General features: G+C 40.4%; 3 protein-coding genes across 3 annotated transcripts; 1 reads left to right on the forward strand and 2 right to left on the reverse strand.

The window, feature by feature from the left end:
• LOC126376817 (uncharacterized) lies at nt 1-17685 on the reverse strand. Its single transcript, XM_050024364.1, has 14 exons — nt 17471-17685; nt 12857-13087; nt 12375-12558; nt 11407-11541; nt 10675-10820; nt 9004-9094; nt 7792-7955; nt 7132-7208; nt 6139-6267; nt 4888-4996; nt 2899-3815; nt 2147-2246; nt 1537-1636; nt 1-693 (listed from the first exon to the last, which is right to left on the reverse strand). Exons 2-14 carry the CDS (start codon nt 13028-13030, stop codon nt 545-547), a joined length of 2475 nt encoding a protein of 824 aa, XP_049880321.1. The 5' UTR covers nt 13031-13087; nt 17471-17685; the 3' UTR covers nt 1-544.
• Nucleotides 13382-16644, forward strand: LOC126376726 (protein SREK1IP1-like). Its single transcript, XM_050024284.1, has 3 exons — nt 13382-13591; nt 13885-14057; nt 14455-16644. Exons 1-3 carry the CDS (start codon nt 13478-13480, stop codon nt 14612-14614), a joined length of 447 nt encoding a protein of 148 aa, XP_049880241.1. The 5' UTR covers nt 13382-13477; the 3' UTR covers nt 14615-16644.
• LOC126376818 (uncharacterized) lies at nt 17400-24403 on the reverse strand. The gene is made up of 7 exons (XM_050024365.1): nt 24394-24403; nt 22945-23183; nt 22625-22807; nt 21373-21531; nt 20941-21083; nt 20726-20862; nt 17400-17431 (listed from the first exon to the last, which is right to left on the reverse strand). The coding sequence occupies exons 1-7, from the start codon at nt 24401-24403 to the stop codon at nt 17400-17402; spliced, it is 903 nt and encodes a 300-aa protein (XP_049880322.1).
• Nucleotides 24404-26056: the final 1653 nt, after the last annotated feature.

Raw genomic sequence — 26056 nt, forward strand, 5'->3', positions numbered from 1 at the left:
GTCATCTTACTCTTCTACAAACTGCAATAAGCATTTAAGGGTTTCCACTGAAGCGAAGCGGAGCAAGAATTGGCCAATCACCGCGAAGGAAAACAGAGAGTGTTTTCTTTCTCGCACGCTGTGATTGGTTGATTTTGCAAGATTCTGTTTCGCTTTAGGGTTGAACTACATGTGGCCACATCCTTTTCTGTCACTCAGAACGGTAATCTGCTTGAACAAGATAATGCGCCGCACGCGGCGAAATCGACGAAGCCATCAGAGTGCGGTCAGACTCCCGTTCTTCTCGCTCTAGCAAATGTTGGTTCCGAGTGATACAAAAAGGACAGAAGCGTAAAGTGCGATGCCTTGTAGTCGTATGTAGTTCAAACCATCCTAAGTGAGAAAACACCAGGGTTTGTGAGGTCTTCAAACCTTACAACATCTTAGAAGAACAAGTCTTGTTCTGTTAGTCTGCAGATACCTTCCTATTGTCCGCGTGCGTTCTCGTACATTCCTAAGACAAGGACAGTAATGTAGGTAGGCTAGTAGAGGTAGTGGGGTAGTGTTATAGCTTGGTCTCCGGCTTGGGCGCGTGGTGCAGCTTGCGTGGTCGTCGCTCGTCGCTGGGCAGGTCGTGCGCGTGGCTGGCCAGTTGCGAGGACGCCGAGCCGGCCCACTGCCGGTCGCTCTCGTTGTCGCCGCTGTCCACGTCACCTGGCGACATTAACTTTATTATTTTAGTTAATCCAGACCTGATAAATCTCCAAGTTTGGAAAGGTCCGCTATTCTACCTAGAAGATTTGATAGCTAAATTTTTGGTGAAAAAGGGATAACGCTAGGAGATGGCGATTGGACAAGAAAGCTGGAATATCCATTTTTGTCAGATTCACAAATCAATTTTAGACACGAGAAAATTGCTCTTTTTCGTATTATGGAGTTTTAAGTTTTTTTTACATGCCAGGGCTTTAATAGTGGTTGTTTTCAAAGCATAAAGCGTGACAAAATTCGTCGTCGACATCGTCACCTATAACCACCGGACAATCAAGACGCTTCTAGTGATACCTCATTTGTTAATTTCCGATAAGTGGTTTAGATGTTACAAGAGAACAGACGTACATATCGGTACAACCAGGACACTTCACACAAAATACCAAAAATACCTCGTTTTCCACAAATACCACACATTGACATTATCGTACATCGTGCATCTGTGTGTGTATAACGTCTGACAACATACGAAGAATAAAGAAGAAGAAGAATAAAGTAAGAGCGGGGGGCGGTTAGGTACACCGTTCCATATGTAGTACTATTCCTTATTCTATGAGAGCGGTCAAACACATAACCCTCCGTTTTGCTTACCGTAGTCGGGAACGAGAGTAAAACATTGATGTACAATATGTTACTTTGGAGTCATCATCATCTATCATTCATTCATATTATCCCGTTTTTCACAGGGTCCGCTTACCTAACCTTAAGATTTCACAGGTCCGGTTTTTTACAGAAGCGACTGCCCTCTTATGTTACTCTGAAGTAATATAACAAAAGAAATATAATTACCGTCGCTGCTGTTGTTGCTGGGCGCGTGGTCGCGCAGGCGCGGTCGTCGCCGCCAGTAGCGGAACTCGCGCGGCAGCGTGTACGAGCGAGGCAGCGAGATCTGAACACGACACGCATACTAGTAGCGAGACAATAATAGTTCATTTGCAGGTGTTATATCGCTGCCTTATAGTGAAAACCACGAAATTCCCTATGTGATTTTAAGTAACAAAATGGAGGTGTCAATTTTGGCCCGGAATTAAATTTATGGAAGGAAATCGGGATTTTGTTGAAGAAAATCACATCAGAATAATATGTTTTGCTATTGAGACGCCAGAGGTCCCTGACATGGCTCATGTTTCGACTACTAACTTACATCAGTAAGTAGTAACCGGGACCAACGGCTTAACGTGTCTTCCGAAGCACGGATCATCTTATTTTCGGACAATCAGGTGATCAGCCTGTAATGTCCTAACCAAACTAGGGATCACAAAGTGTTCGTGATATGTCTCCACCGGGATTTGAACCCGGGACTTCCGGATCGTGAGTCGAACACTAACCGCTGGACTACGGACGCCGTTAAACATGTTTCGTCAAATAGGGTACATAGTAAGTAAAGAGTCTGTGTTACCTGGCTGTCGATGTCGGAGGGCGGGCGCGGCGTGTCTCGCGCCGCGTCGGGGGCCGACTCCTCGCCGCTGCTCGCGCCGCCTTCCTCTTTCTTTCTATTCCTATAATACAACCGTGTTTACAACCGTACGTTTGTATAATGTAACTGTCAGTACTATTCAGAGGCGGAGGATAGGAGTCCTAGTATGGCTTTGTAATAGCCTACTCTGGGCGCCATTCCACTTGCGTCAGACAGAGTACTGCGGGGCGGAAGGCAAGAAGGAAACCACTGCCCTATTTTTCCCTAGAAAGTAGCATGGAAAATGCTGCACCGACAAGAGCGTGGCTCTTAAATTGATGTAGATATAATACAACCACATATCGAACCAGTGATGTGCCGTTCCCGGAAATGTTCCCGTCGTAAATACGCTTTAATAGTAAAGACTGGCTTCTTATCGTTTTCAAATTGTTCTTTCTTATACGCTGGTCTTATCTACCTAAAAGTTAGGTAATAAAGATCTTTTGTTTTGTACAGCACATCACTGCATCGAACTTTATTGGCATTTTAATTAGGCACCTTGCTGACAAACGCCTTGTGATCACATCTCTTGGGAGCTGTAGTTATTGGTTATTACATCACTTGACTGATATCATTATACTAGATTAGTTAGTAGATAGTGCAGGTGTACGTGAAAGAAGAGATCTACCCATTTCATTTTAATTAAATAATAAGGAAAGGTAAGACCATAGTTATGAAGATAAAATAACACCTACGTATAAGGCGGTCCCCAATGACAGCACACTTGTCTGTTACAGCCCTCCAAGTAATGCGGGGCGAGTAGTATCTCCGGCGTCCGACATCGCTGCATCTTTCTCATTTGCTCCATCTTCTTGTATGGAAACCTGTCACAATTCTGACTGTACTGGCCACAGGGCTCATTGTACGTCGAACGAATGTTATCTATACTCTGAACATTGGCTAAGGCATTATGCAGTGCCGACACATAAGCGTCTTTCGACTCGTATTTGCTATAGTTTTGCCCATTTTCGCAGTATCCAGAATACTCCCCTCTGTCGTCGGAATAAATCGCATTGTTTTGTACCCTAGGTTTGTCGTTGGTGTCGTAATTATTGCTTGTCACATCAGGTATGTTGTAGTTCCTAGGGCTGTTGTTTAGGACGTTCCTAGGGCTGCCGCAGCCGTTATCGAAGTTTCTAGTCTCCCCTATCAAATAGTTAGGTGATCTCATGGCCGTTCTGTTTTCATTTCTAATGTTAGCTGGATTTTCGTAGAAGCCCCGACTTTGGTCGTACTTCAAGCGTCGCAGTTTCAAAGCATCGTCAGGGTTGTCGCTTTGGAAGTTTTGGATGGTGTATTCGGGTTTTATTTCTGTGTAGGTGGGGTAGATGTTGCAGGTGTGGGGTAGGGGGTAGTTTTGGTAAGAGTGTGCCATTTCTATTGTGGGCCAGGCAGGTTCTGCGTGGGTCTTGGCTCTGGGTATGGGTTGTCGTTGCAGGCTGCTGTATATCTCCTCGGCGGCTACCGGCGTGGTTTTGGCCAGCTTGCCCTGTTTGATCTCCTCCTCTATGACGCGCAGTTCTGCGAGCTGTTTTTGTTTCTTCTCCTGTAACTTTTGTTGGATGTTCACGCGCGAGCCCACGCTTGAGCCCTCGTTTTCTGATGAGCCGCCCTGCAATTTGGGGTTTAGTTAGTGATCAGAGATATAAGAAGTTAATACTGGATGACTATGATAATGGAATTTTTAAAGTTAGAATGTAATAAGTATTTTTATTGTAACTGAAGGACGGCACGAGTTGTCTTACTAACATTAGTTTAAAGTGTGCGACCGAATAGGCACTAATATGTCTATGTGAGTATAGATATTTCTCTATTGTTTGTAATTTTGTATTTCCTGCGTGTGCAATAAAGTATTTGTCATATCATAATTCAAATTCAAAAGTATCGTATCAGTAGGTATAATATCTTTAATATTTTTACATAACGAACGTCTCCTCCGTCTGAAACTACTGTAGCTTCTCACAACCAGCGGAAAAGAAGCTGCAAGAAAAATTTCGGCACAGGGCTCTAGACGTTCTCTATGTCGTTATATGTTCAATTCTGAAAGGCACTTCTTGTAAACTTCTTGTAAGACTTATTGTAAATTTGCCGGAGATGGCATTAACTACTTGGCCGAACAAATGGGGAGCGCTGTTGAAGGCTCTCACTCGGTACAACGTTTAAGACAACAGGCCTGAGGGTGCCCAGTTGGGCGCGAACCTCGGCTCAGGGCGTCGTCTGAGAGGAAAAATTATTTGAAATAATTAATCGACCCTAGTGCATCAAATGTCATTTTTAGTACTCAGGACACTCGAGAGGGGGCGCTTTGTATCGGCATAAGCAACATACAGATGTTGCTTATGCCGATACAAAGCGCCCAAACAAATGACAGCATTTGTTTAATAAAGTGAGGTCTAGCGTGTGTAGTGTGACCGTACCTACGTCACACGTATACAGCGTAGAATTAAGTAGTTAGTAAGCATTTTATAATATCGTATTGAAATATCATTCATTGGGCCTCCGGAAATATACGCGTACACATGTACTTGCTGTGTATTGATTTCTACCGTGTCTCCGATCACTCCAATCACTCTTCCCAGTGACTCCTACTGAACATACAACATTACACGACCCTGCCAGTGACTCCTACTGAACATATAAATTACACGTGCTTGTATAATGTGTGTGGCGTGTGTTGTGCTCACGTGGTGGTGGTGCGCGGCGGGCAGCGGGCGGCGCCAGAAGGCGGCGGGGGGCGCGGCGGGCGGCGGCACGAACGACGTCGGCTTCTTCTTCTTGCGGCCCGCCGCCGCGCTGGCGGACACGACACAAAACAATCTTTAACCCTTTCACGGACGGAGACCATGGACCATTGATGGCTCATAATAGAGGTAGATAGTATGACACCTTAGAATGGGAACGTCATTAGATGCTCTGTCCTTGAAAGTGTTAACCACTTCTTCTATCGTGTGGGTTGTGAGGTGGAATACCAACCTTATCAACCCTAGTCATATTCATATAACATAAATTAAGGTGGAACATAGTAAGATGGTACATGTGACGCCCCGCAAGGGCACGGCAATATAAAAAAGGCGACACTAGGTGCCTTATTATAATACTATTATAACACGTAACTAAATATTATCATGGTTATTACTGAGCCGCCATAGGCCCCTGACTTATGTAACGACGTATTTACACCAGTAAATAGTAACCGGGACCAACGGCTTAACGTGCCTTCCGAAGCACGGATCATTTTACTTTCGGGCAATCAGGTGATCAGCCTGTAATGTCCTAAACAAACTAGGGATCACAAAGTAATTTTTGTGATTTGTCCCCACCGGGATTTGACCCCGGGACCTCCGGATCGTGAGCACAACGCTCAACCACTGGACCACGGAGGTCGCTGACATAAATATGACACAATAAGACACAAATAAGAACAAGACGTAAGCAAGAAACAAAACCAAGATACAAAACGTTGTCAAAAAAGAACATAAACATAAACAGCCTATAGACGTCCCACTGCTGGGCACAGGCCTCCCCTCAATCAACCGGAGGGGGTATGGAACATACTCCACCACGCTGCTCCAATGCAACAGGTAAAAAGATTAAAACATATAATAACGGGTTCTTACCGCCTTTAAAGTGGGGATATGACACTCCCGATATTTCGACACTGTTGCAAGTGCCATGATCACGGGATGATGAGATTGGAGTGGAGTAGATAGATCCATAATTTTCTACGGGCAGACATATCTGTCTACCCTCTTTCTTTGCCGTTTGTTTATGTATTTGATATCGGAATGTTCGGAACCATTTGAACTCGCACCAAACTCGTTATTATGTGTTTTGATTATGATAATAACCGCGTAAACTTAAAGTAAAAAGATTATAAAATCTGCGAAGAGTTCGCAACATCGGGTATACGTTACAGTTATTTGGGGAGGGGGTACCTGGTGACTGGGTTGGAGAACCGGCAGTTGAAGACGCCGGGCACGGCGGCGGCGGCCGGCGGCGGCTTGTCCTTGAGCCCCAGCGGCGCCGCCGCCGCCGCGTAGCCCAGGCGGCGCACGTGGAAGTACCTGCGTACAACAATGTATACAGTCTGTAGTTTTTCGGACCCGACAAACTTTAAGGGTGGATTCTACTAGTCATTTCATCGAGAAAACACCCCCATATGTGAGGTCAAATCTCAATATTCTAGAAATGCAAAACTGATCCATGTTACACTATTGGTGTAACACTTCGTCAACTTTAGGTGTGTACTGTTTTTTATTCACAATGCCATGTGGTTGTGATAAATATATAATTATAATAATTCATAGTTTAAGACACTACTCCGTTCATACATCATCATCATCATCAGCCCATTAACGTCCTCACTGCTGGGGCACGGGCCTTCCCTATGGATGGATAGGGAGATCGGGCCTTAAACCACCGCGCGGGCCCAGTGCGGATTGATGGTTATTAACGACTGTTAATGCAGCCGGGACCAACGGCTTAACGTGCCTTCCGAAGCACGGAGGAGCTCGAGATGAAAACTTTTTTTTTCCGTTCCGTTCTCCGTTCATACAATACCTTACAATAGAAATTAATACTACGGCCAATTACTCTAGGACATATTTTTTACTTTTTTGTAATATTTTTTCTTCTTCTTTCTTTATCTCCCTTTTTTCCGTTTTACATATTGCATGGTTTATTCCTAGTTTACAGTACAAATATATCACATGATATTATATCTTATTGTAGAGTTTTCTTGAGCTTAATTCCTATATTGCTTCCTGCTGATCCATGCTGATTTTGTGACAGATGTTAGGTAAGACTTAGATGACCATGACAATTTATTATAGTAATGTGGAGCAAGTTCCAGTTACCTGTAGTAGAGCAGCATGAAGGCCAGGCCGGCGCCGAAGGCCGCGGCGGCGGCGGCGGCCGTGGCGCCGGGCGCGGCGGCGCGGCCCGACCACCACCACGCACACACCAGCACCCAGTTCTCCACGCACATCACCACGTAGAACGTCACCTGGGTACACTGCTCATTATAGTTTCACAAACAATACATAATATACAGCAACACGGGCCTTCAGCGGAAGGAAGTAAATGTTGCTTTAAAGATGATCCTATATTAAAAGTGTGTGACATCTCTATGTCTCTCCATGACGTCACTATGCCCTTCTATGACGTCAGTATGTCCTTCTAAGACGTCACTATGTCCTTTTATGACGTCAGTATGTCCTTCTAAGATGTCACTATGTCCTTTTATAACGTCAGTATGTCTCTATACGACGTCAATAGTGCGATAGTGGGCGTCATAACATAGACACACATACATAGACATAAGTCCTTCTATGACGTCACTATGTCTCTCCATGACGTCACTATGTCTTTCTATAACGTTAACATGTACATGTGTTTGTGCTTTTTTTTATGTTTTGTTTTTAATAATTTGTGTGTGGTTACAATTGTAGTTGGATGGAATATACTTGTTTATGTATTTTTATTTAATAAATAATTTACATGTATCTTCATGACGTCACTATGTCAGTAAGCGTGTGTTACCGGTTGGGAATGAACGTGTATGGGCGTTTAGAACAGTATTTACGTACCATCTTCTGTCGATGGTTGAGCTCCTGCAGGTTGATGTATGCGAAAACGTACACGAAGGCGATGAGCGCGGAGAGTGACGCCTTGCGGCCGCGCGAGATGCGCTCGCCGTGGAATACGTTTTTGGGGGATATCAGCCAGAGGAACATCGAAACCCAGTGGAGACCTACACAGTATAACATAAACATATATAATATAAACAGCCTATATACGTCCCACTGCTGAGCTAAGCTGCTCCACTGCGGGTTAGGCTAGTAGCCAACCAACGGCTTAACGTGCCTTCCGAATCGACAGATAACCAGGTGATTCCACCTGCTTGCTTCCCAAACGGGGAGCGCCGGGTCTTACCCTGGTACGGGACTTTTACCAATCAGTTATTAATTTATCTTAAGTGCAATTTTCACTAGTTGCTAGTTGGCTCGAACATTATGGACGGTGATACGACTCACCAGCTATCATATTGCGAATTGGTGGGTCTAACAGTAAGATCGGTGAGGTGTGGGACTTAGTTCATCTTGCGACAGATGTACTGACTACCTTAATAATGATATAGTTGTAGGATTATGTTATGCTTATGTTGGCAGTTTTAAAACTAACTTTATCTCTGTCTCGCACTCGTCGTAAGTGATCCTTCACTAGTTATAGAGCTGCCTTTCACGGGCAGAGACCATGGGTCATTGATGGTTCATAATAGATAGTATGAGAGTATGACACCATGGAATCGGAACGTCATTAGACGTTCTGTCCTTGAAAGTGTTAAGTTTTGCCTGCCAGAATGGCCAGTAATTCGTTTTAAAATATTGTATGTAAACACAATGCAATCATCACCTCCCTAGCATTATTCCGTTTTTCACAGGGTCCGCTTACCTAACCTGAAGATTTCACAGGTCCGGTTTTTTACAGAAGCGACTGCCTGTCTGACTTTCCAACCCGCGAAGGGAAAACCAACCCCATACCTCCCGGTTATTAGGTCACATACCTCCGAAAATGCATTATTTGGGAATGTGGGTTTCCTGACGATGTTTTCCTTCACCGCTGAGCACGTGATAATCATTTATGATCGACAAATGAATTCGGAAACAGATTCGACAATCATTGGTTTAGGCCTGTGCTGGATTCGAGCTTGCGACGAGAAAGTGAGAAGCAAGCGTTCTGCCAACTGTGCGTGCTGTGTGTGCTAAAAAGAATGGATTTGATCATTGATAATCACTCACCTATAACTAAGAAGACCCAGTACTCGTAGACTAGAGCGTATACAGTGAGCGCGCACACCCGCGCTGATATCGTGCCCAGGCGCCACAGGAACTGAAACATAATATTATCACTGTTGGCAACATCAATGCCATACAGGGTGTTAGTGACATCGTAACGAAAACTTTGAGCGATGATCCACACTGTGATTCTGAGGTGATATCAAGTGCAAATTTCAGAAAAGAAAAGAGAAAAAGAAAAAAATGAGAAAAGAGTTAAGAGTCTTTTTGTAATTATTTCTTTTTATTTTGGTGCAATAAAGTATATTTTTTGAAGGTGCAGGTCGTGTCGTATCGGGAGGTGAAGGTTTTTGGCGGGAAGAAGAGAGGAATGGCGATTACACCACCGACAAGAGCGCAGCTCTTAAATAGAGAGAGAGAAAGTATATTTGTATTTGTAAAAAACTGAAAATTACTGACATGAAATTTCACTTGATATCAACTTGGAATACCAGAATTATGGTCTGAATAATCCGCCTCAGTATTCGTTATGGCGTCACTAACACCGTATATAGGTATATTTTTTAAAAGTAATAATTTTTTGCTCTGGCAATATTACGGATTTACGCAATGGACTTTGCTAACGAGACATGTATTCCTTGTATCTTTAACTAATCTAAATAAAATAATATCTAAGTATGAATAAACTAATCTCAGCTTCGAGACTGCTCGCAAGATCATGTCAATGTGACAGTTCTCATATAAAAACAGGAACTTGAGGGGAGTCTCAGCTGAGATTAGTTTATTAATACCACCCTAAGACCCTGTCCAGATGAGGCGTTTTACGCGCGTTGTAATACCACAGAGTACTTAACATCGTACGGAGACAGACGCAGATCTCCAAGCATGCAGGAATCTATAAAGTAATCAAATTACTCTGTGGTATGAAAACGCGAGTAAATCGCGCCTTCTGAACAAGGTCTTAGTTTATTACAATATACAGTCTCCTTAACACCACATCTCGAAGGAGTTTTAATTAAGTGGACCTAACACCACCTCCAACATTCATATTAAGGACAACTTGCAACCACATTTGTTATTCTTCTTCTATAGTGTGGGTTGTGAGGTGGATGACCAACCTCAGCTACCCTGGTATCAGGGTTCCTATTGAGCCTCCAAAGGCCCCTGACATGGCTCATGTAACGACTACTTACTTACATCAGTAAGTAGTAACTGGGACTAACGGCTTAACGTGCCTTCCGAAGCATGCATCATCTTACTTTCGGACAATCTGGTGATCAGCCAGTAATGTCCTAACCAAAGTAGGGATCATAAAGTAATTTTTGTGATATGTCCCCAGCAGGAATCGAACCCGGGACCTCCGGCTCGTGAGCCCAACGCTCAACAACTAGTGAGCACTAAGAACTTGTGTATACCGTCAGTCTGCTCGTAAATACACTCGATTGTTTGTGTTTCTCGTGTATGTTGTTTTTTTTTTATTATGTGTTTGATTGTAAGTTATGTGTTACTCCGTGTTTTTTATTGTATATTTGTTGTTTGTTTTATATTTGTTGCTGTGGTGTCCCTTTATAATAAACGTTTCTTTCTTTCTTTAAATTCCTTACTGAGAACACGCATTTCTTATTTGCCGCCCGCCGCGCCGTTGGGACGCCATGATGATGAGCCGTGTATTACCTGGAAGATGACTCCGAGCCAGGTGAGCAGCAGCCGGTGCACGTTGTGGCGACGCACGTTCTTGCTGAAGGAGGCCAGCGCCCAGCACACCGAGAACAGCGACAGCGCTGCCGATATCACGTTTAGCTCCGCGAACGCCTTGTTTGCTGCAACCAGGGTACTGGGATTTAGTCAATTCGTTTTAAATTCACATTGGTGCTAATTCAAAAAATCAAATCAAATATACTTTATTATAATAGACATACATAACACATGAAAACAGTACAATTTGGGCGGCCTTATTGCTCTAGAGCAATAAACAAAAAAAAACCCAAACAAATCCAATAAACACAATCTAATTTTATTTTAAGTTATATCTGTCATTTTCTTATCCACCGAAAAGGAAAGGGATGGGTAATCGACAAGCATAAAATTTATGGAACCCACGTCAGTTCTAAGCACAAATCTAAAACATCACTATAAAAAAAATACATTGGCTAATAACTCGACAGAATTAAGTTGACAGCACATGTCAAATGGTTTGCATACCAGCGATGTACCTTTTTGATTCGCCCGGGTATCAATCCCTGTCGGAAAATTCATGAAAATTTTAGTGTTTTAACTATTTTCAGTTCCATACTTTTGCGACGGATAACTCCACTTAATGTCAACTTAGAATCATGGTCTGAATCATCCCTCAAAGCTTCGTTATGATGTAACTAACACCTTGTATAGTATTGTTATGTATGTTACCGGCAGGCTCGTCGACGGTGGGCTCAGCGTGCGCTATGAGGTCGGGCGCGGGCTCGGGCGGCCGCAGTAGTACGTGCAGCTGCAGTAACAACATCGGGGCTGCCTCGCAGAACGCGTGCACCAGGCGGAGCATGCCTACGGGAAGATATATATTATTACATTATTTATTTTATTTGCAAACCAGAGCCGTGGCAGCCCAGTTGTAAGAACGCTTGACTCTAACTGTGAAGTCGCAGGTTCGGATACCTGTACGGACCAATGATTTCCGATTTTGTTTCGGATTTTAAATAATTATCACGCCGTCAGCGGTGAAGGAAAACATCGTGTGGAAACCCACATTCCCATTTCTCCGGAATGTGCGTTTAGGAGGTAAGTGATGTGACCTAACCTGTATTGGGTTAGTTTTCTCATTGCGGGTATATAAAAAAATTGTCGAAACTAATGTGTAGGTTGCCCATCTCCAACATGTCTGTAGTAATACTGTATTATGCTTTATGTATATGTCTCTCTCTCTCTTTATTTAAGAGCTGCGCTATTGTCGGTAGAGTAATCGCCATTACTCCATAGATAGGGCGTGTAGGACGGTGGTTGCCCCAATCGCCTTCCGTTCCGCAGTACACCGACCAATTTCTCAATCGGTGATGTTCTAGCTAGAGCCCAACCAGAATCCATTGCCTCGGCCTCCAACCAGTACTGATACCGCTGCTGCCCGGCATCAGGGGTGCGCTTTTGAAGTAGCGGCGCCTACTCGCTACGTCACAAGATCGTCATAGAACCTAAGTAGCATTTTATAGGTTAGCCCGTCCCATTGAGCTACTACGTTCTGCTAATCCTGCCGCTGTTTGGTCGGGGACTGCTTATTTTATATTCGCAGCTAACCATCATATCTGATGGCCGTTCCACGTTCCGTGGTTATGTATATAAATAAATATTACTAAAATAAATATTATTAAATGAATATTACTAACACAAGTCCCGCACTTGATGCTTGACTCGATGCAGTTCGACCGGCAGCAGCAGGCGCGCGTACCGCCACAGCACGCCCAGCTGCATGGCGTGCAGCACCAGCGGCAGCCACGGGGCGCCGCGCGGGCCGCCCTCGCGCCGGCCCTCGCCCCACCACACCTGCAGGTACCAGCGGAGGGATATCACCTGCGGGGGACGAATAAATCACTTAAGTAAGAATAACAAAATGGTTTGAATTCACGTTTGGTTCATAGATAATTGGTATCAAACAGTTTTCAGGATTTGTGCCTGGTTAATGGCGACAGAAGAGTAGGCGTGTATACTATTAATACACCTCTGCCTACCCCGTAGGGATACAGTCGTGATGCTATATGTTGTTGTAACAAAATGATCAAGAGTATGTGTGAAAATTTTTCGAGTGGTATCACGTATCGAATGTGAAGTGATGACTTTTATTGGCAGATAAGGTAGATTTTTTACTAACCTGCGATATAAGTAGTGAAGTGATGACAATGGAAATGGCGGCGGCAAAGGTGCCCTTATACCCACGCTCAAGCAGCGCGTACCCCATCACCACATCGAAGACCACGTCGCAGAAGTAGCCAGCAAGTGATATCACGTTGAACAGCACGTCGCAAAGGGGCAGGAACTCTGCCATCGCGCCACATTTCTCAATTTCTTACAAACAAAACTGTTTTTCCCGCCTTTTCATTTGCTGGAAAAAGTTAAAAAGTTTGATTTTTTTAAAATGTAACCATCGCTATTCTGCGTTAGCTGGAACGGTATCTACAACGTTTCATTTTTTGAAAGATTACTCTTTGTTTTGTGTAAAAAATGACATGAGTTATATTGAATGATTAAACGCACTATTTACTTAAATATAAAATATTTCATTAAAACAATTTAGTAAATGTTTGTTGAGGGGTTTTACTTTTATGGATTACTTATCTATTAGCCGTGCGATAAATGAAACATGGTAAATGGTATGCGCGAAACGGAACGTATTTGCATTGTTGTTGACGTTTCACAAGCTTTCGTGCTTAGGAATTTGTGATTTTCTATCATTTTCTCAGATTTATTTACAAAGAAAAGCATAGAAAAAGTAATGTCTAATTACACGGACTTAGTGAGCAAGATCGGGAAAGACTCGTCAAGGGCTGCTTGCAAAAAGTGTGGTTATGCAGGGCACCTTACATTCCAATGTAGAAACTTTATTAAAGTAAGTATATTTTCCGTTCATAGTTTTTTAATTTGTGGTATAAATACACAAGAATAAAATTATAAAACGTTTCTGACTTGTTCTATTGATTACATCGAGAAAGTTAGCTGTTTTGTTCATTGTTTATCAAACAATAGCTTAACATTTCATAACTTGTAGTAATTTTATGTATATCTCCTCATCTAGAAGAAGTTTCATCCCTAAAATGGTAAGCTTATTAAAAAGCAATTCTAGTTTTCTTGGTAGGTTTTACAGGTTTAGTTAAGGTCTAACAAGTATAACTTGCTCTCCAGGTGGACCCTAACAAAGAGATAGTCCTAGATGTGAGCAGTACGAGCAGTGACAGTGAGGAGGAGTATGCTACACCACTACAAAGTCTGCGTGAGGCTGAGCTGCGGCAGAAACTGCAGGAGAAGCTCAGGAAAGCCAAGGAGAAGAAAGAAAAGAAAAAGAGGAAGCGATCCAAGTAATATTGATAATCTAAATATAAATGACATATCACACCTGTAAAGGCAGGTTTATAGTATATGGAACCCAATCGCCAGCTATGTGTGTATGTGTTATCTAAATATTTATGTAATTTAATTATTAAGGTACACATACAACAGATCATTGACAGGTATAAAGGTTGTCGTAGAAGTTTTAGCAACTTTAGATCTAGTCTACTCATTTTGATGGAAATTATATAATTATTACTAGCTTTAAACTTATAAACACAAATTACGTAAAATTGTCTTTTAAATTTAGCTAATAACATAGCCTTTATTTTTATGTTATGTGTTTTATTTAATTTTAAAGCTTAAAACCTTGAACCTAAGCAAAGTTTTGTTATAACCCATTAAAATGAAACATGAATTCCACAGATCATCAAGTTCATCCTCCAGCACCAGTAGTTCATCATCATCTTCATCCACATCATCAGACAGCAGTGAATCAGAGAAGGAAAGGAAGAAGAAACATAAAAAGAAGAAATCCAAGAAGTCGAAGAAATCTCACAAAGAACGAAAGAAGAGTAGAAGATAGTGTTTAAGAATTTTAGCTTGAATTTATTACTAAAGGCTGAATAAATTAGTTGACTAAGGATCTTTTACACAATTTGTATCTCAATTTTAGTTGTAATTGCTGTAATGTGCTATTCATATGAATGTCCCCGGAAACTCTGGAAATGTTCCTGGCAGTAAAAAGGCGCAAAACTAATGTAAAAAGGGTATCATTTAAGCTATCACCAATTTAATTAGTTTTGTGTTTCTTAAATAATAGGGTTTGTCCTCAAAATAGTAGATCTGTCACCAAAATGTAGTCACCAAACAATGCAAAATCAGTTCCACAATAAATCACCTAAAATCCTGAGATATAAGGTCTAGTACCAAATAAATGTTTTTGTATGTATTATAATAGGTGTGTCCTAATAAGTATTTAAACAAACTAATTTAAAGAGATTACCAATAAATCATATTATGTTACTAGAAAATTGCATTAAGTTCAAATAAAAAATTAGGGTTGTCATCATCGTTTCAACCAAAAGATTCTGCTACTTAACTAGACTCCCAAGGTTCTAAATTTCCACTGGTAGTATAAATTATATTTAGCAGAGTAGTAAATAAAACAATTTAAGTCAATATAATCAATATTTATTGTTTAAAATAATTACCACTGAACAATCAGCGCTGGTTTAAAATAGCTGGCTTATGGCACGCCGCCCGCGTCGCGCATCGTGTGATCGAACCTAGTTACCTACTACCCATCGTTGAGGCCGGATTAGTCAATTTTTAGAGCGTGCCAATTTGTCTCCGCCCCTTTGATCATTTTTTCATTAAAATTATAAATTGATGTATTAAATTGGTAACGAATACTATTAATTTAATATCTGAACGAAATAAAATGTTACTACTGTATTGGTGACAAAATATCAAATAAAAAGGAGTCGCAGTCAGGGATCGATAATCGATTTATTTGGTGACAGATCTACCATTCTGAGCACAGAGTTATTATTTAAGTAACAAAACTGTTATTATAAGAACGAAGTTTATATTCATGTAATGCAATATAATTTTATTGGTTATCGATCTCTTATTTTACACATATATTAACATTAATTTGATAATTCATACCTGGGAACAATTTTTGTTTATCTGAGAACGAAAATATTTCGTGGCGATAGATCTATTTATTAGGTGATACATCTTGATGACAAATATAAATTTTGGTGATAGAAAATATAGTCCCCATGTAAAAAGAGCTTTGTAGCCTAACCTTCAGGTAGATAAGACCAGAGAACAATTTTAAAAATAAAAGTATTCAATGTCCTTACTTCTCCACCAACCCGCAGTGGAGCAGCGTGGTGGAGTATGCTCCATACCTCCTCCGGTTGATTGAGGGGAGGCCTGTGCCCAGCAGTGGGACGTATATAGACTGTTTATGTAATGTCCTTACTATTAAAGAGTTTTTACAATGGGAACAGTCCCAGTTTGGGAACATTCCTGGGGTAGACACATCACTGATAATATGTTGTAATGGAAATAATACTTGTTAATATACAGCAATAAGCAATAATTTAGAGATTAGCATGTATTGATCACATCCCACAATTTTACTATGTTTTTTACTTATAAATACTAGTGTGGTGACTGTATAGTATATATTATGTTATTTATTTAAAGCCTTTTTTCAGTCAGTGTTTTTTTTCCAATCTTGTGTGCCTAAGGCACACAGATTGGTTATCATAGATATTAGATTGAGGAAAAACTTTAAATGTAACTATCTGAAAAAAGGCCTCCCTGTCAACTAACCCTGTTTTGTCTCTTTAAGTTCTTATTACTTATTTTATTGATTCTTCTTTTCTTTATGATACTTCTTTCCATGGCTCTCTTGAGTTATACTTAATCTTTGACATTGTGCTTTGGTGATAGTATAGGTAATAGAAAACAAATAAAAGCCATAGCAAGTTTTAACAAGTGCCGAATAAATAAATATTTATGTACAAATAAATTGCCTTTATGCTGTTATTATGTAATGGATAATATACTTTTAATAAAATCAGAGTTGATTTAGAATTTTGTTTTTTTCTTTCATTGTTGAAAGTTTGAGAGTGGTGTGTCAGGATCGTAGTAAGTGGAATCCTGTTGTCTCTGCTTACCCCAAAGGGAAATAGGTGTGATCTTATAATCTTATGTATGTGCAGAAACCTTCCTTCACAAAACAATATTATGTGACAGTGGACGCCATTGATTCATTGTATAATTTATTTATGACTGAAGGTACCATTACTTGTGATTTTTGTAGCATTGTACTCTATTTTCAATCCAAACTAAGTATGGGAAAAAGATAAGCTACAAATGAAAACAATGAATACAGTATTACCTTCATGTGATGGTCTTTTTTTTTTATTATGGCAATGGGTCGCTTAGGAGTAAGTGATGGTCTTTCTTCTTTATTCAAGTATATAAGCTGTAGTTAAAAACAAACTACAGTGGAGAATAGTATTATAAAACAATGTTTTGTTAGAACAGAGAAGTGTATACAAAGACCACGTGAAAGAGAATTATATTGTTTACAAATTGAGTGATAAGCCATTGCAGGGATAACATTTGCAAAATTGATGTTCTAAGTTCACATTAGTTGATATTACAATCTATTAGGGTTATGTAAAGTTAATTTCTATGTGTTATGAGGTAGAAAGTAGACGGAATTCCTTAGAATTTCTCTAGACTAACTCACATTCTACTACTTAGAGAAATAGAAAGTGAACTACATTCTAGCTTTCTCAATAGATCTCTCGATAGTTAACTATTTTTAGGTATAAACACGTTTATTGATATACTTGAAACTGCATTATTACAGCTGGAATATAAGAAAAAACTTTAAGCTTTTAACACTTACCTCATCATAAGAAAACTCATGGATTTTTTGCAAGCACGATCTCGTAGGAACAAGGATGTAATAACTATAAGAGGAAACAACACGGACATGTCTCACTTATTATATTATAATCAGACTACAGTTCTAAATACATTCCCACGGTTATCACTATTCACATCACACAAAAAGCTTAGATATTTTGGTTAAGTTATTCGTAAGTTCCAATCAAGTTCACGTCAAAAGTTCAAGCGTAAATAGCGCCATCTATTGAACGGTATGTCCAACCTAAAAGCTCGGTCGATCGCTACAGACGCGTTCACATTTGTGTAATATACACTTCTCATCAAAAAAATCGAAACACTTCCGTTTTCATTATTTCTGTCCGAATTTAACACAAAAAAGAATTCATACGATGAAAAAAAATACATAAATGTATAGCTGGCAGTTTGGCCATTACAGTAATAAGCGAAAATTCTAAATTCAAAATTAGAATTTCATTTGTTTATCTTATAAACGAAATGAATCACTGTTTTGAGACAAATGTGTGTTTAGGGTTGGAGTACATTTAGCGTTTAAAAACTAAAAATTGGCGCCTATCCTTAAACTTTTTGTTTTTTATTTCAATACTGTGACTTTGGGACGTCTGAAAAAAGGTTTTTTTTCTAAAACGTATGGATACTTCGCCCACAGAAGCCGCCCAAGTTGTGGCATTGCTGGATTCTGGCCTTAGTCAGCGTGTTGTGGCTGCAAGACTGCATCTAAGCCTGTCATCTGTTCATAGAGTCTATAAACGTTATCGGGAGACTGGTTTGTTCACGCGCCGTTCAGGATCTGGCAGGAATCGGGTCACTTCTGAGCGAGATGATCGATTTATTGTAACAACTTCTTTAAGAAATCGACGCCTTAACGCTTTTCAACTGCAGCAGCGGCTTCGTGTTGTACGAAGGGTGGCTGTAAGTGACTCTACAATTAGAAGAAGGTTGAAGGATCGTGGACTGGTACCGCATAAGCCAGCAAATGGGCCGAAATTAACTGCAGACCATCGAAGAGCGCGCCTTAACTTTGCACGTGAGCACCTAAATTGGTCATACCTACAGTGGAGCAAAGTTCTCTTTTCTGATGAGTGTAAAATTATGCTGTATGGTAACGACGGAAGGAACAAGGTCTACAGAAGAGACGGAGAACGCTATGCACAATGCTGCATTGAAGAAAAGGTCAGCTATGGTGGCGGTTCGTGGACGGTTTGGGGAGGAATCAGCGCCGACGGTAAGACAGAGCTTGCTTTCGTGTCTGGGCCACGTCTGCCTGCACTAAACTGTCATCGGTACGTCGAAGAGTGTCTCGAGCCTCATGTGATGCCCTATGCACATTTTATTGGCAACGGCTTCATATTTATGCACGACAATGCTAGGGCTCACACCGCGGGCGTCGTACGAGATTATCTTAACGAAGTCGATATCTCTATTATGGAATGGCCAGCAAGAAGCCCGGACATGAATCCCATTGAACATCTGTGGGATGAATTAAAGAGACGAATTCGAGCAAGAGATCCTGCCCCAGAAACACTTAGCCAGCTGCAAGATGCAATCCAAGAGGAATGGGACAATATACCACAGCATGTGATCGTGACTCTCATCCGATCGATGAAGAACCGTATGGAAGCAGTAATTAGAGCTCGGGGAGGGAATACAAGTTATTAAATAAACGTTTTTTAGCTTTTTTTTTCATTTACGTGTGTTGTTTTATCCATTTCCTTTATACTCCATACGGAATAAAAATGACTCATTTAACAAAATACGAAACCTATGAAAAATTCATTTAAATTTAGAACATTAACATTAAGATTTGATAAGCTCATATTACTCACTATTAAACGACATTTAACATTATATTATATATAGCTACAAACCCATGTACCTATTGACTGACTGACTGACTCACTGACAGGGTTGTTCTCCCAGAAGGAGTGTCGGGGGGTAAAAATGGTGTATGGGGGATGTGATCAAAATTTTCCGGTGAGTATGGGAAAACTTCCAGATCTTGGAAAACTGCTCCGCATCAGGGAGACACCCTACAGTCTGGCGAAACTATCGCACCTGGATCGATTCTTTTTTCACAAAACGTATTTAAATCTTGGTCAAATTTTATTGTGGGTGAAAAAAAGTCAAAATGGCGGAAAAACAAGATGGCCGCCATACAAAATTTCGTTTTTTGAAAAACTGCCTCGTTGGTAAAAACTGTGTATGGGGTTGTAATCGGAACATCCCGTTGACTATGGAAAAACTGCTCGATCTTCGCAAACTGCTCCGCATCAGGGAGACACCCTAAGGCCTGGCTAACCTATCGCACCTGGAACAATGATTTTTTCGCACAACGTATTTAAATCTTGGTCAAATCCAATCGCCGGTGAAAAAAAACCAAAATGGCGGAAAATCAAGATGGCCGCCATACAAATTTTTCGTTTTTTCTGAAAATGCCTCGGGGGTAAAAATGATGTATAGGGATGTGATCGGATCGTCATGTTGAGTATTTCAATACAGCTCGATCTTGAAAAACTGCTCCGCATCAGGGAGACACCCTACGGCCTGGCAAAACTATCGCACCTGGAACATTTTTGATTTCACGAAACCTATTTAAATCTTGGTCAAATTTTATCGCCGGTGAAAAAAAAAACAAAATGGCCGAAAAACAAGATGGCCGCCATATAAATTTTTGTTTTTCCAGAAAATGTCTCGGGTGTAAAAATGATGTATAGGGGTGTGATCGGAACGTCATCTTGGAAAACTGCTCCGCATCAGGGAGACACCCTACGGCCTGGCGAAACTATCGCATCTGGACCTTTTTTGTTTTCACGAAACCTATTTAATTCTTGGTCAAATTTTTCCCTGGTGAAAAAAAAAACAAAATGGCCGAAAAACAAGATGGCCGCCATACAAATTTTTGTTTTTCCAGAAAATGTCTCAGAGGTAAAATTGATGATCGGAACGTCATCTTGGAAAACTGCTCCGCATCAGGGAGACACCCTACGGCCTGGCAAAACTATAGCACCTAGATTTTTTTTTATTTCACAAGACCTATTTTAGTCTTGGTCAAATTTTATCGCGGTAAAAAAATGGCGGGAAAACAAGACACGCGAGCAGCTTGCTGCGAGCGAACCACGCGACATCTAGTTTATTCCTAAATGTACACATTTTTCTGATAATCCTGACAAAACGTAAACTTGCAAGGTGTTTCGATTTTTTTGATGAGAAGTGTATTTGAATTTCCTTTTTTTACTTTTTTTGGTTTTATTCTTTTCTGGTCCTAGGAGTCTTTTGTAGTGTTTGCGAGTTAGGAAATGTCTTATGACGATATCGGCGTCGGTGAGATGTCGCTGCGGCTTCATTGCTTTAAATGTGTTGCCGTTTATTGGACTGAAACACAAAGAAAAATGAATAAGTAGCTGTCTTTGTGTGGTATAATTTCATAACGGTTAATAATGGCGAAGGTACAACCTCACACAATAGGCAGAACATGCATCGAGAAGTCTCAAGAACCCTGGTAGAGCGAATTCCAAGGAGGCTTCCTCACTAGCTAGTATTTTCACAAGTTTTACAGGATCTTCTTTCATTGATTCGATATTGCAAATAGTATCCTGAAACAAAGATTTGTTTGATAGAGAAGACAAGTACGAATTATTTTTACCTGACTTCCCTAGAAGGAGGGTAAGTAATGTACGTTCAATTGAAGCTTTTTTACTTAGTTCTATCGTCTGGATGAGCAGAGAGTCTTTGTCTGTTTTATGGGTAGAGCCATGTCATCAAAAGGACAACCGAAATAGATATGATGAACTGAACCAGCCTAGTAGTAGATGTCTTATCGCTCTCATAAAGTTTTACTAACGAAGTATGATTATAAGTAAGTTCTGCATTCCTGGTACGTACATCTGTGAAAGCCAGTACATCCTGGCGCTGCTGCTCCAATGCTGAGGTGAGGCTCTTGGTGATAGTTTCGCATTTGTTGCTGACGTGCCGCACGCACTGCCGGTACGTCGACTTGTTGCCCTGGCACTTGCTGGCCACCTGCTCTGTGGCTCTGGTTGCCTGGTACCAAGGAGAGAGTTATATTAACCTCCTATGGTCGAGATTCCCAGACATTGTTGAGTTTGAGAAGACATTCGCTTAGGACTTTAAGACACGCTCACAAGGCATACTTGCAGATACACTTTGGTGTGGTTCGAATATATACACACATAGTTAGTGACATCGTAACGAAAACTGAGGAATGATTCAGACTATGATTCTGAATAGATTATATTAATTTCATAAATTTTCCGACAGGAAATTCTACTTTATGTCAACTGACTCTCTGTATAATAATAATAAATAAATGTATTACGTATAAAGTACATCATTGAATACATTTATCATTAGACATAAGGTACAAGGTAGGTTTCGACGATAGAGTTACTTAATACTAACATAAGCAAACAAATTAAGTACTATATACACACACATCGACATCGACATCGTATCAACAGTGGCTGCAAGTTGTCTTTGTTTACTTATGGCTCTGCCCACCCCATTACGGATTACGGGCGTGAGTTTATGCATGTTTGTATGTATGTACTACTATATAATCATATGATAAATCATACGGTAAGTACCTATATCGCATGATGACAAGTCACAATCCCAAGGTAGATGACTAGTACAAAGATAAATGTTAAAATGCTACTTATTTAATTTACAGATAGAAGCTTGTCTAAGACTATCTAAAGTCAACCTCATCCTTATCGTTATGACGAATTTTAGTTATGAATTACTTCCGCAACAATGAGTGAGTACAACGTAAATAAGTAGGTACGACGTTTGATCAAGTTTATTATAACTACGTCACCGTTATATATTCTGAATCGCTATATAAACTTTTAGTTTAGACATTTCGAAAACAGTATCATAATTCATTTATTTGCAATAAAAATGCTGTAACTCTACAGGTGGTAGGTATCTCAGTTGTTTAAGTAGGCTCACTGATCAGTGGGTAAGCTAGATGACTGGAGAAAACATATTTATAAATAAAGTTATTACATTTGTCAGAAGACAACTTGCAGTCAGGTTTTGTTTTGACATCCTATGATGGGTATGTCATTTAGGTGCAAGCCTTAAGACTTATTCTAGAATAAAACGTTTAAACCTTTCTGATGTCCTCAAGGAAAAGCATGGCTTTCTGGTGGTAGCTGGCGAACATCCTGTGGAGAGTCTTCTGCGTGAAGAAGACCAGGTCACGTTGTGTGGGCACCTCGTATGCTCCAAAGTTTATCGGCTTCTCTTCTTCGGGACACGAGTTTCTTTGGGAAAATTTCGCTGGCCTGTCTGTCTGAAGAAAAAGCAAGGATTCATTGCGTTATTAAAAATAACTACGTGCTGGGTCCCTGAGTGGTCTGAGTGAGTCTCGCAGTGATCTCAGTGGTCTCCAACTTGTAGACCTCAGGTGGAAATATAATAAATACCTACCACATCGTAAAAATACTGAGTAATCTCTTTTTGAGTGCTGGATCTCTGAGTGGGTCTCTCCGTGGCTTCAGGGGTCTCAGTGGTCTCCAACTCATATACTTCTAGAGAGATGGTGGTGGTGCGTGGGGTGCGAGGGTGGCCCTGTCTGTCTGTCCAGGAACGCACGTCGAACCCTTGGAAGATCTGGTATTCTGCCCCTGGGAGACATGATGCTGGCAGGATCTTCAGGATTAGTAGCACTGGAAAATATTGTACATTAAACGTAGGCCTCTCAATCTCTATAGGAAGGGGGAGCCACAATTTAAAAAAATATATCTCTCTCCTTGGTACCAGGCAACCAGAGCCACAGAGCAGGTGGCCAGCAAGTGCCAGGGCAACAAATCGACGTGCCGGCAGTGCGTGCGGCACGTCAGTCAACAAGATTATTTTATACTACGGTGCTTTAAATTTTCAGCTACGGCCTCTGTGGTCCGGTGGTTGAGCGTTGTACACACGATCCGGTGGCCCCAGGTTTGCGTCCCGGTGGGGATTCGCATATCACAAAAAATACTTTGTGATCCCTAGTTTGGTTAGGACATGACAAGCTGATCACCTGATCGTCGAAAGTAAGATAATACGTGCTTCGGAAGGCACGTTAAGCCGTTTGTTCCGGTTACTATTGATGTATTGGAGTAATCGTTACTTGAGCCATGTCAGGGGCCTTTGGCGGCTCAATCATAACCCTGACACCAGGGTTATTCTACCTCACAACTCACACGATAAGAAGAACATAGCTACATCCTAATTGGGGTAGGCAGAGGGACATCTGTCACAATCTGAACTAGGTACCAACGCGTCACCTCATAGGTGGCAAGCCGTATAGCGTCAATATTGGTAGAGTCAACTGTGGTGGTGATAAATTATTACTCATTGGTGCAAGTTTGTGGGGTTCAAGCCGGTGCTCTCCGTTTGAGAAGCAAGGTGAACCACAGGACCACAGTGACTTCGATGATGTCTTTGAAGAGTTATTAGTTAGGAGAGTTAGGAGAGCTTCGTCATTGGAGTCCTTTAAACGGCAAGTCAAGGCGCATTTCCTTACCTCTATTTCCTATTCATCTTCATAATCTATCTACTCCTTTTCTTCCATAGTATATGTAGTAGTTTAAGTAGTGATATTTATTTATTATAACAATTATAATTATGTGTATTATTATTATGTAGTTTATGTAGTCGAAAGTGTATTTATTTTTATATGCACAAGTATTCCCATGCTGCACTATCCCGCTATATTACTTAATATTCAATATCTCCTATACTTAAAGGTTGCCTGGAAGAGATTGCTACTTAGCAATAAGGCCGCCTATTATACTAATTCTATTTCTCTTTTGTTTTGTATTTTGTTTTTTCCTGTTTGTGCAATAAAGTATTTGTTATGTTATGTTAAGTTATTTGTAAAAAATCCACACTTACCTATAAACATAATGGCTTGTTCTGTGTGTTATGCTGCAATGGTAAGTACCAACATGGCGATTGTTTGTGAAAAGCCGTCGCCTCGCCTCGCGGGCACGTTAAGCGTACTCCGTTAGTAAACTCTAGGGTTATTACTTAATATTGGTTTCTTCGCTCGCGTTAAATTCTGGGTAACACGGTGTCCTTTTCCTAATGTACCAAAAATCAGCTTCCTACTCACTAGTAGGTTCACTAACCTTTGGGCCATCCTGTATTATGCTGATTTTCTGCCCGCTAGGAAATCGCTTTTCGGCCAAGTTAAGTAAACAAAAAGTATTTATGCCACGTGCAGCAAATCCATATTTTAATATTATAAATGGGAAAGTGTGTGTGTCTGTTTGTTTGTCCGTCTTTTTAAGTGGAGATAGCTTAAGGGATGGAGAGTGACGCAGGCTATATTTTGTCTCTTTCTAACCGCCCACTTCCTTAAAATGGGGGGGTGAAAGTTTGTATGGAGCGTCCCGCAATTCTCAAGGTAGAATGCCAAAAATTTGGTATGCGGACTATTTGCGACTAAAAAAAACGTGCTTCTTTTTTTGAGGAAATCTGCCCTGCTTCAAAGAAGGGGTGAAATTTTATATGGGACGATTTGCAGTTTTCAAGGCAGGAAGCTACCCAAGTAGCAATCAAGAATTGTGATTAAGTCATATATGTCTAAACTTTAGCTAAAGTGAGATTTATCCAAATCAAATAGGACTTATTAGGACTTCATAAATTCATGAAGACACAAAACCAAGTTAAGTATTCACAAAACTATTTAGTCTTATCTCAGCCTACTGTTAAGTCTACAAGTATTCTTTTACTTTACTCAGATTATTTGAAGGCTCACTTAACACTAAATTGATTTAGTGAAGTATCAGTTTAGTCTTGTAAAGTAAAAATTGATTGCCTAGATATACTTAAGGCAATTTTTATTATTTGTTGCTCCTATACAAGACTGTTTTATTCGTTTTTGACTACAATAAGTAAAACATAAGAAAAGTCTATTCAATGGACGATAAAATCGAAATAGAAGCAAGCAGAAAGATGGATGAAGTCCAAATAATAAAATGATCTGGTGATTTTCGAAGGCAGAATATTAAATACTTACAGAAAATTAACCTGTGATAATGCACATCCCACTGTTTTTGTTAGCGATGCGATATCTTCTTCATTGCCATCATTTTTTTATATCGATTGGTATAACACAATCATTTAATTTTGGCAAAAAAATCGTAAGTTCCTGTTTTTCAAATCCGATCCAGCGTGTGGCGGCCCAGGTACCTACGTCTCGCACAAATCTTCTCAAAAATGACTAAGCTAGTCTAACCTAATCTAAGCGCACGGCAACACTACACTATGAAAAATCGAGTTTTATAGTAAAACCTGCTAAGTTCAAATATAAAATTAGGTACCTATTAGTCTAATAATAAATAAATCCAATCTAAAACATAAATGTGAAATGAGAGCCAAGTTCAATATTATGCAATGCTTTGGTTGTTGACTTCAACGACAAAAGAAGTGAGATCTAAATGGGTGGCAAGTTCAATGGTCAGTCCTGAAATTTATTTATAAGTAACAGTATAACATATCATATCTTCTTATAACATAAATATATTGTAGCCTAAGGTCTGTCTTATTGTAG

The sequence above is a fragment of the Pectinophora gossypiella genome, chromosome 21 (assembly GCF_024362695.1).
Source record: "Pectinophora gossypiella chromosome 21, ilPecGoss1.1, whole genome shotgun sequence".
Lineage (NCBI taxonomy): Eukaryota > Metazoa > Arthropoda > Insecta > Lepidoptera > Gelechiidae > Pectinophora > Pectinophora gossypiella.

Excerpts from the sequence above, each read along its gene's own strand:
- LOC126376726 (XM_050024284.1), top strand. The coding sequence starts at position 13,478 with ATGTCTAATTACACGGACTTAGTGAGCAAGATCGGGAAAGACTCGTCA. Across the intron at positions 13,592-13,884 it reads AATGTAGAAACTTTATTAAA|GTGGACCCTAACAAAGAGAT; the intron begins GTAAGTATATTT and ends CTTGCTCTCCAG. Across the intron at positions 14,058-14,454 it reads AAAAAGAGGAAGCGATCCAA|ATCATCAAGTTCATCCTCCA; the intron begins GTAATATTGATA and ends TGAATTCCACAG.
- LOC126376817 (XM_050024364.1), bottom strand. The coding sequence starts at position 13,030 with ATGGCAGAGTTCCTGCCCCTTTGCGACGTGCTGTTCAACGTGATATCA. Across the intron at positions 3,816-4,887 it reads CCGCCGCGCACCACCACCAC|GGCGGCTCATCAGAAAACGA; the intron begins GTGAGCACAACA and ends CCCAAATTGCAG. Across the intron at positions 694-1,536 it reads CAGCAACAACAGCAGCGACG|GTGACGTGGACAGCGGCGAC; the intron begins GTAATTATATTT and ends TAATGTCGCCAG.
- LOC126376818 (XM_050024365.1), bottom strand. Across the intron at positions 21,532-22,624 it reads TCCTTGAGGACATCAGAAAG|GCAACCAGAGCCACAGAGCA; the intron begins GTTTAAACGTTT and ends CCTTGGTACCAG. Across the intron at positions 20,863-20,940 it reads TCTGCCTATTGTGTGAGGTT|TCCAATAAACGGCAACACAT; the intron begins GTACCTTCGCCA and ends TTTGTGTTTCAG.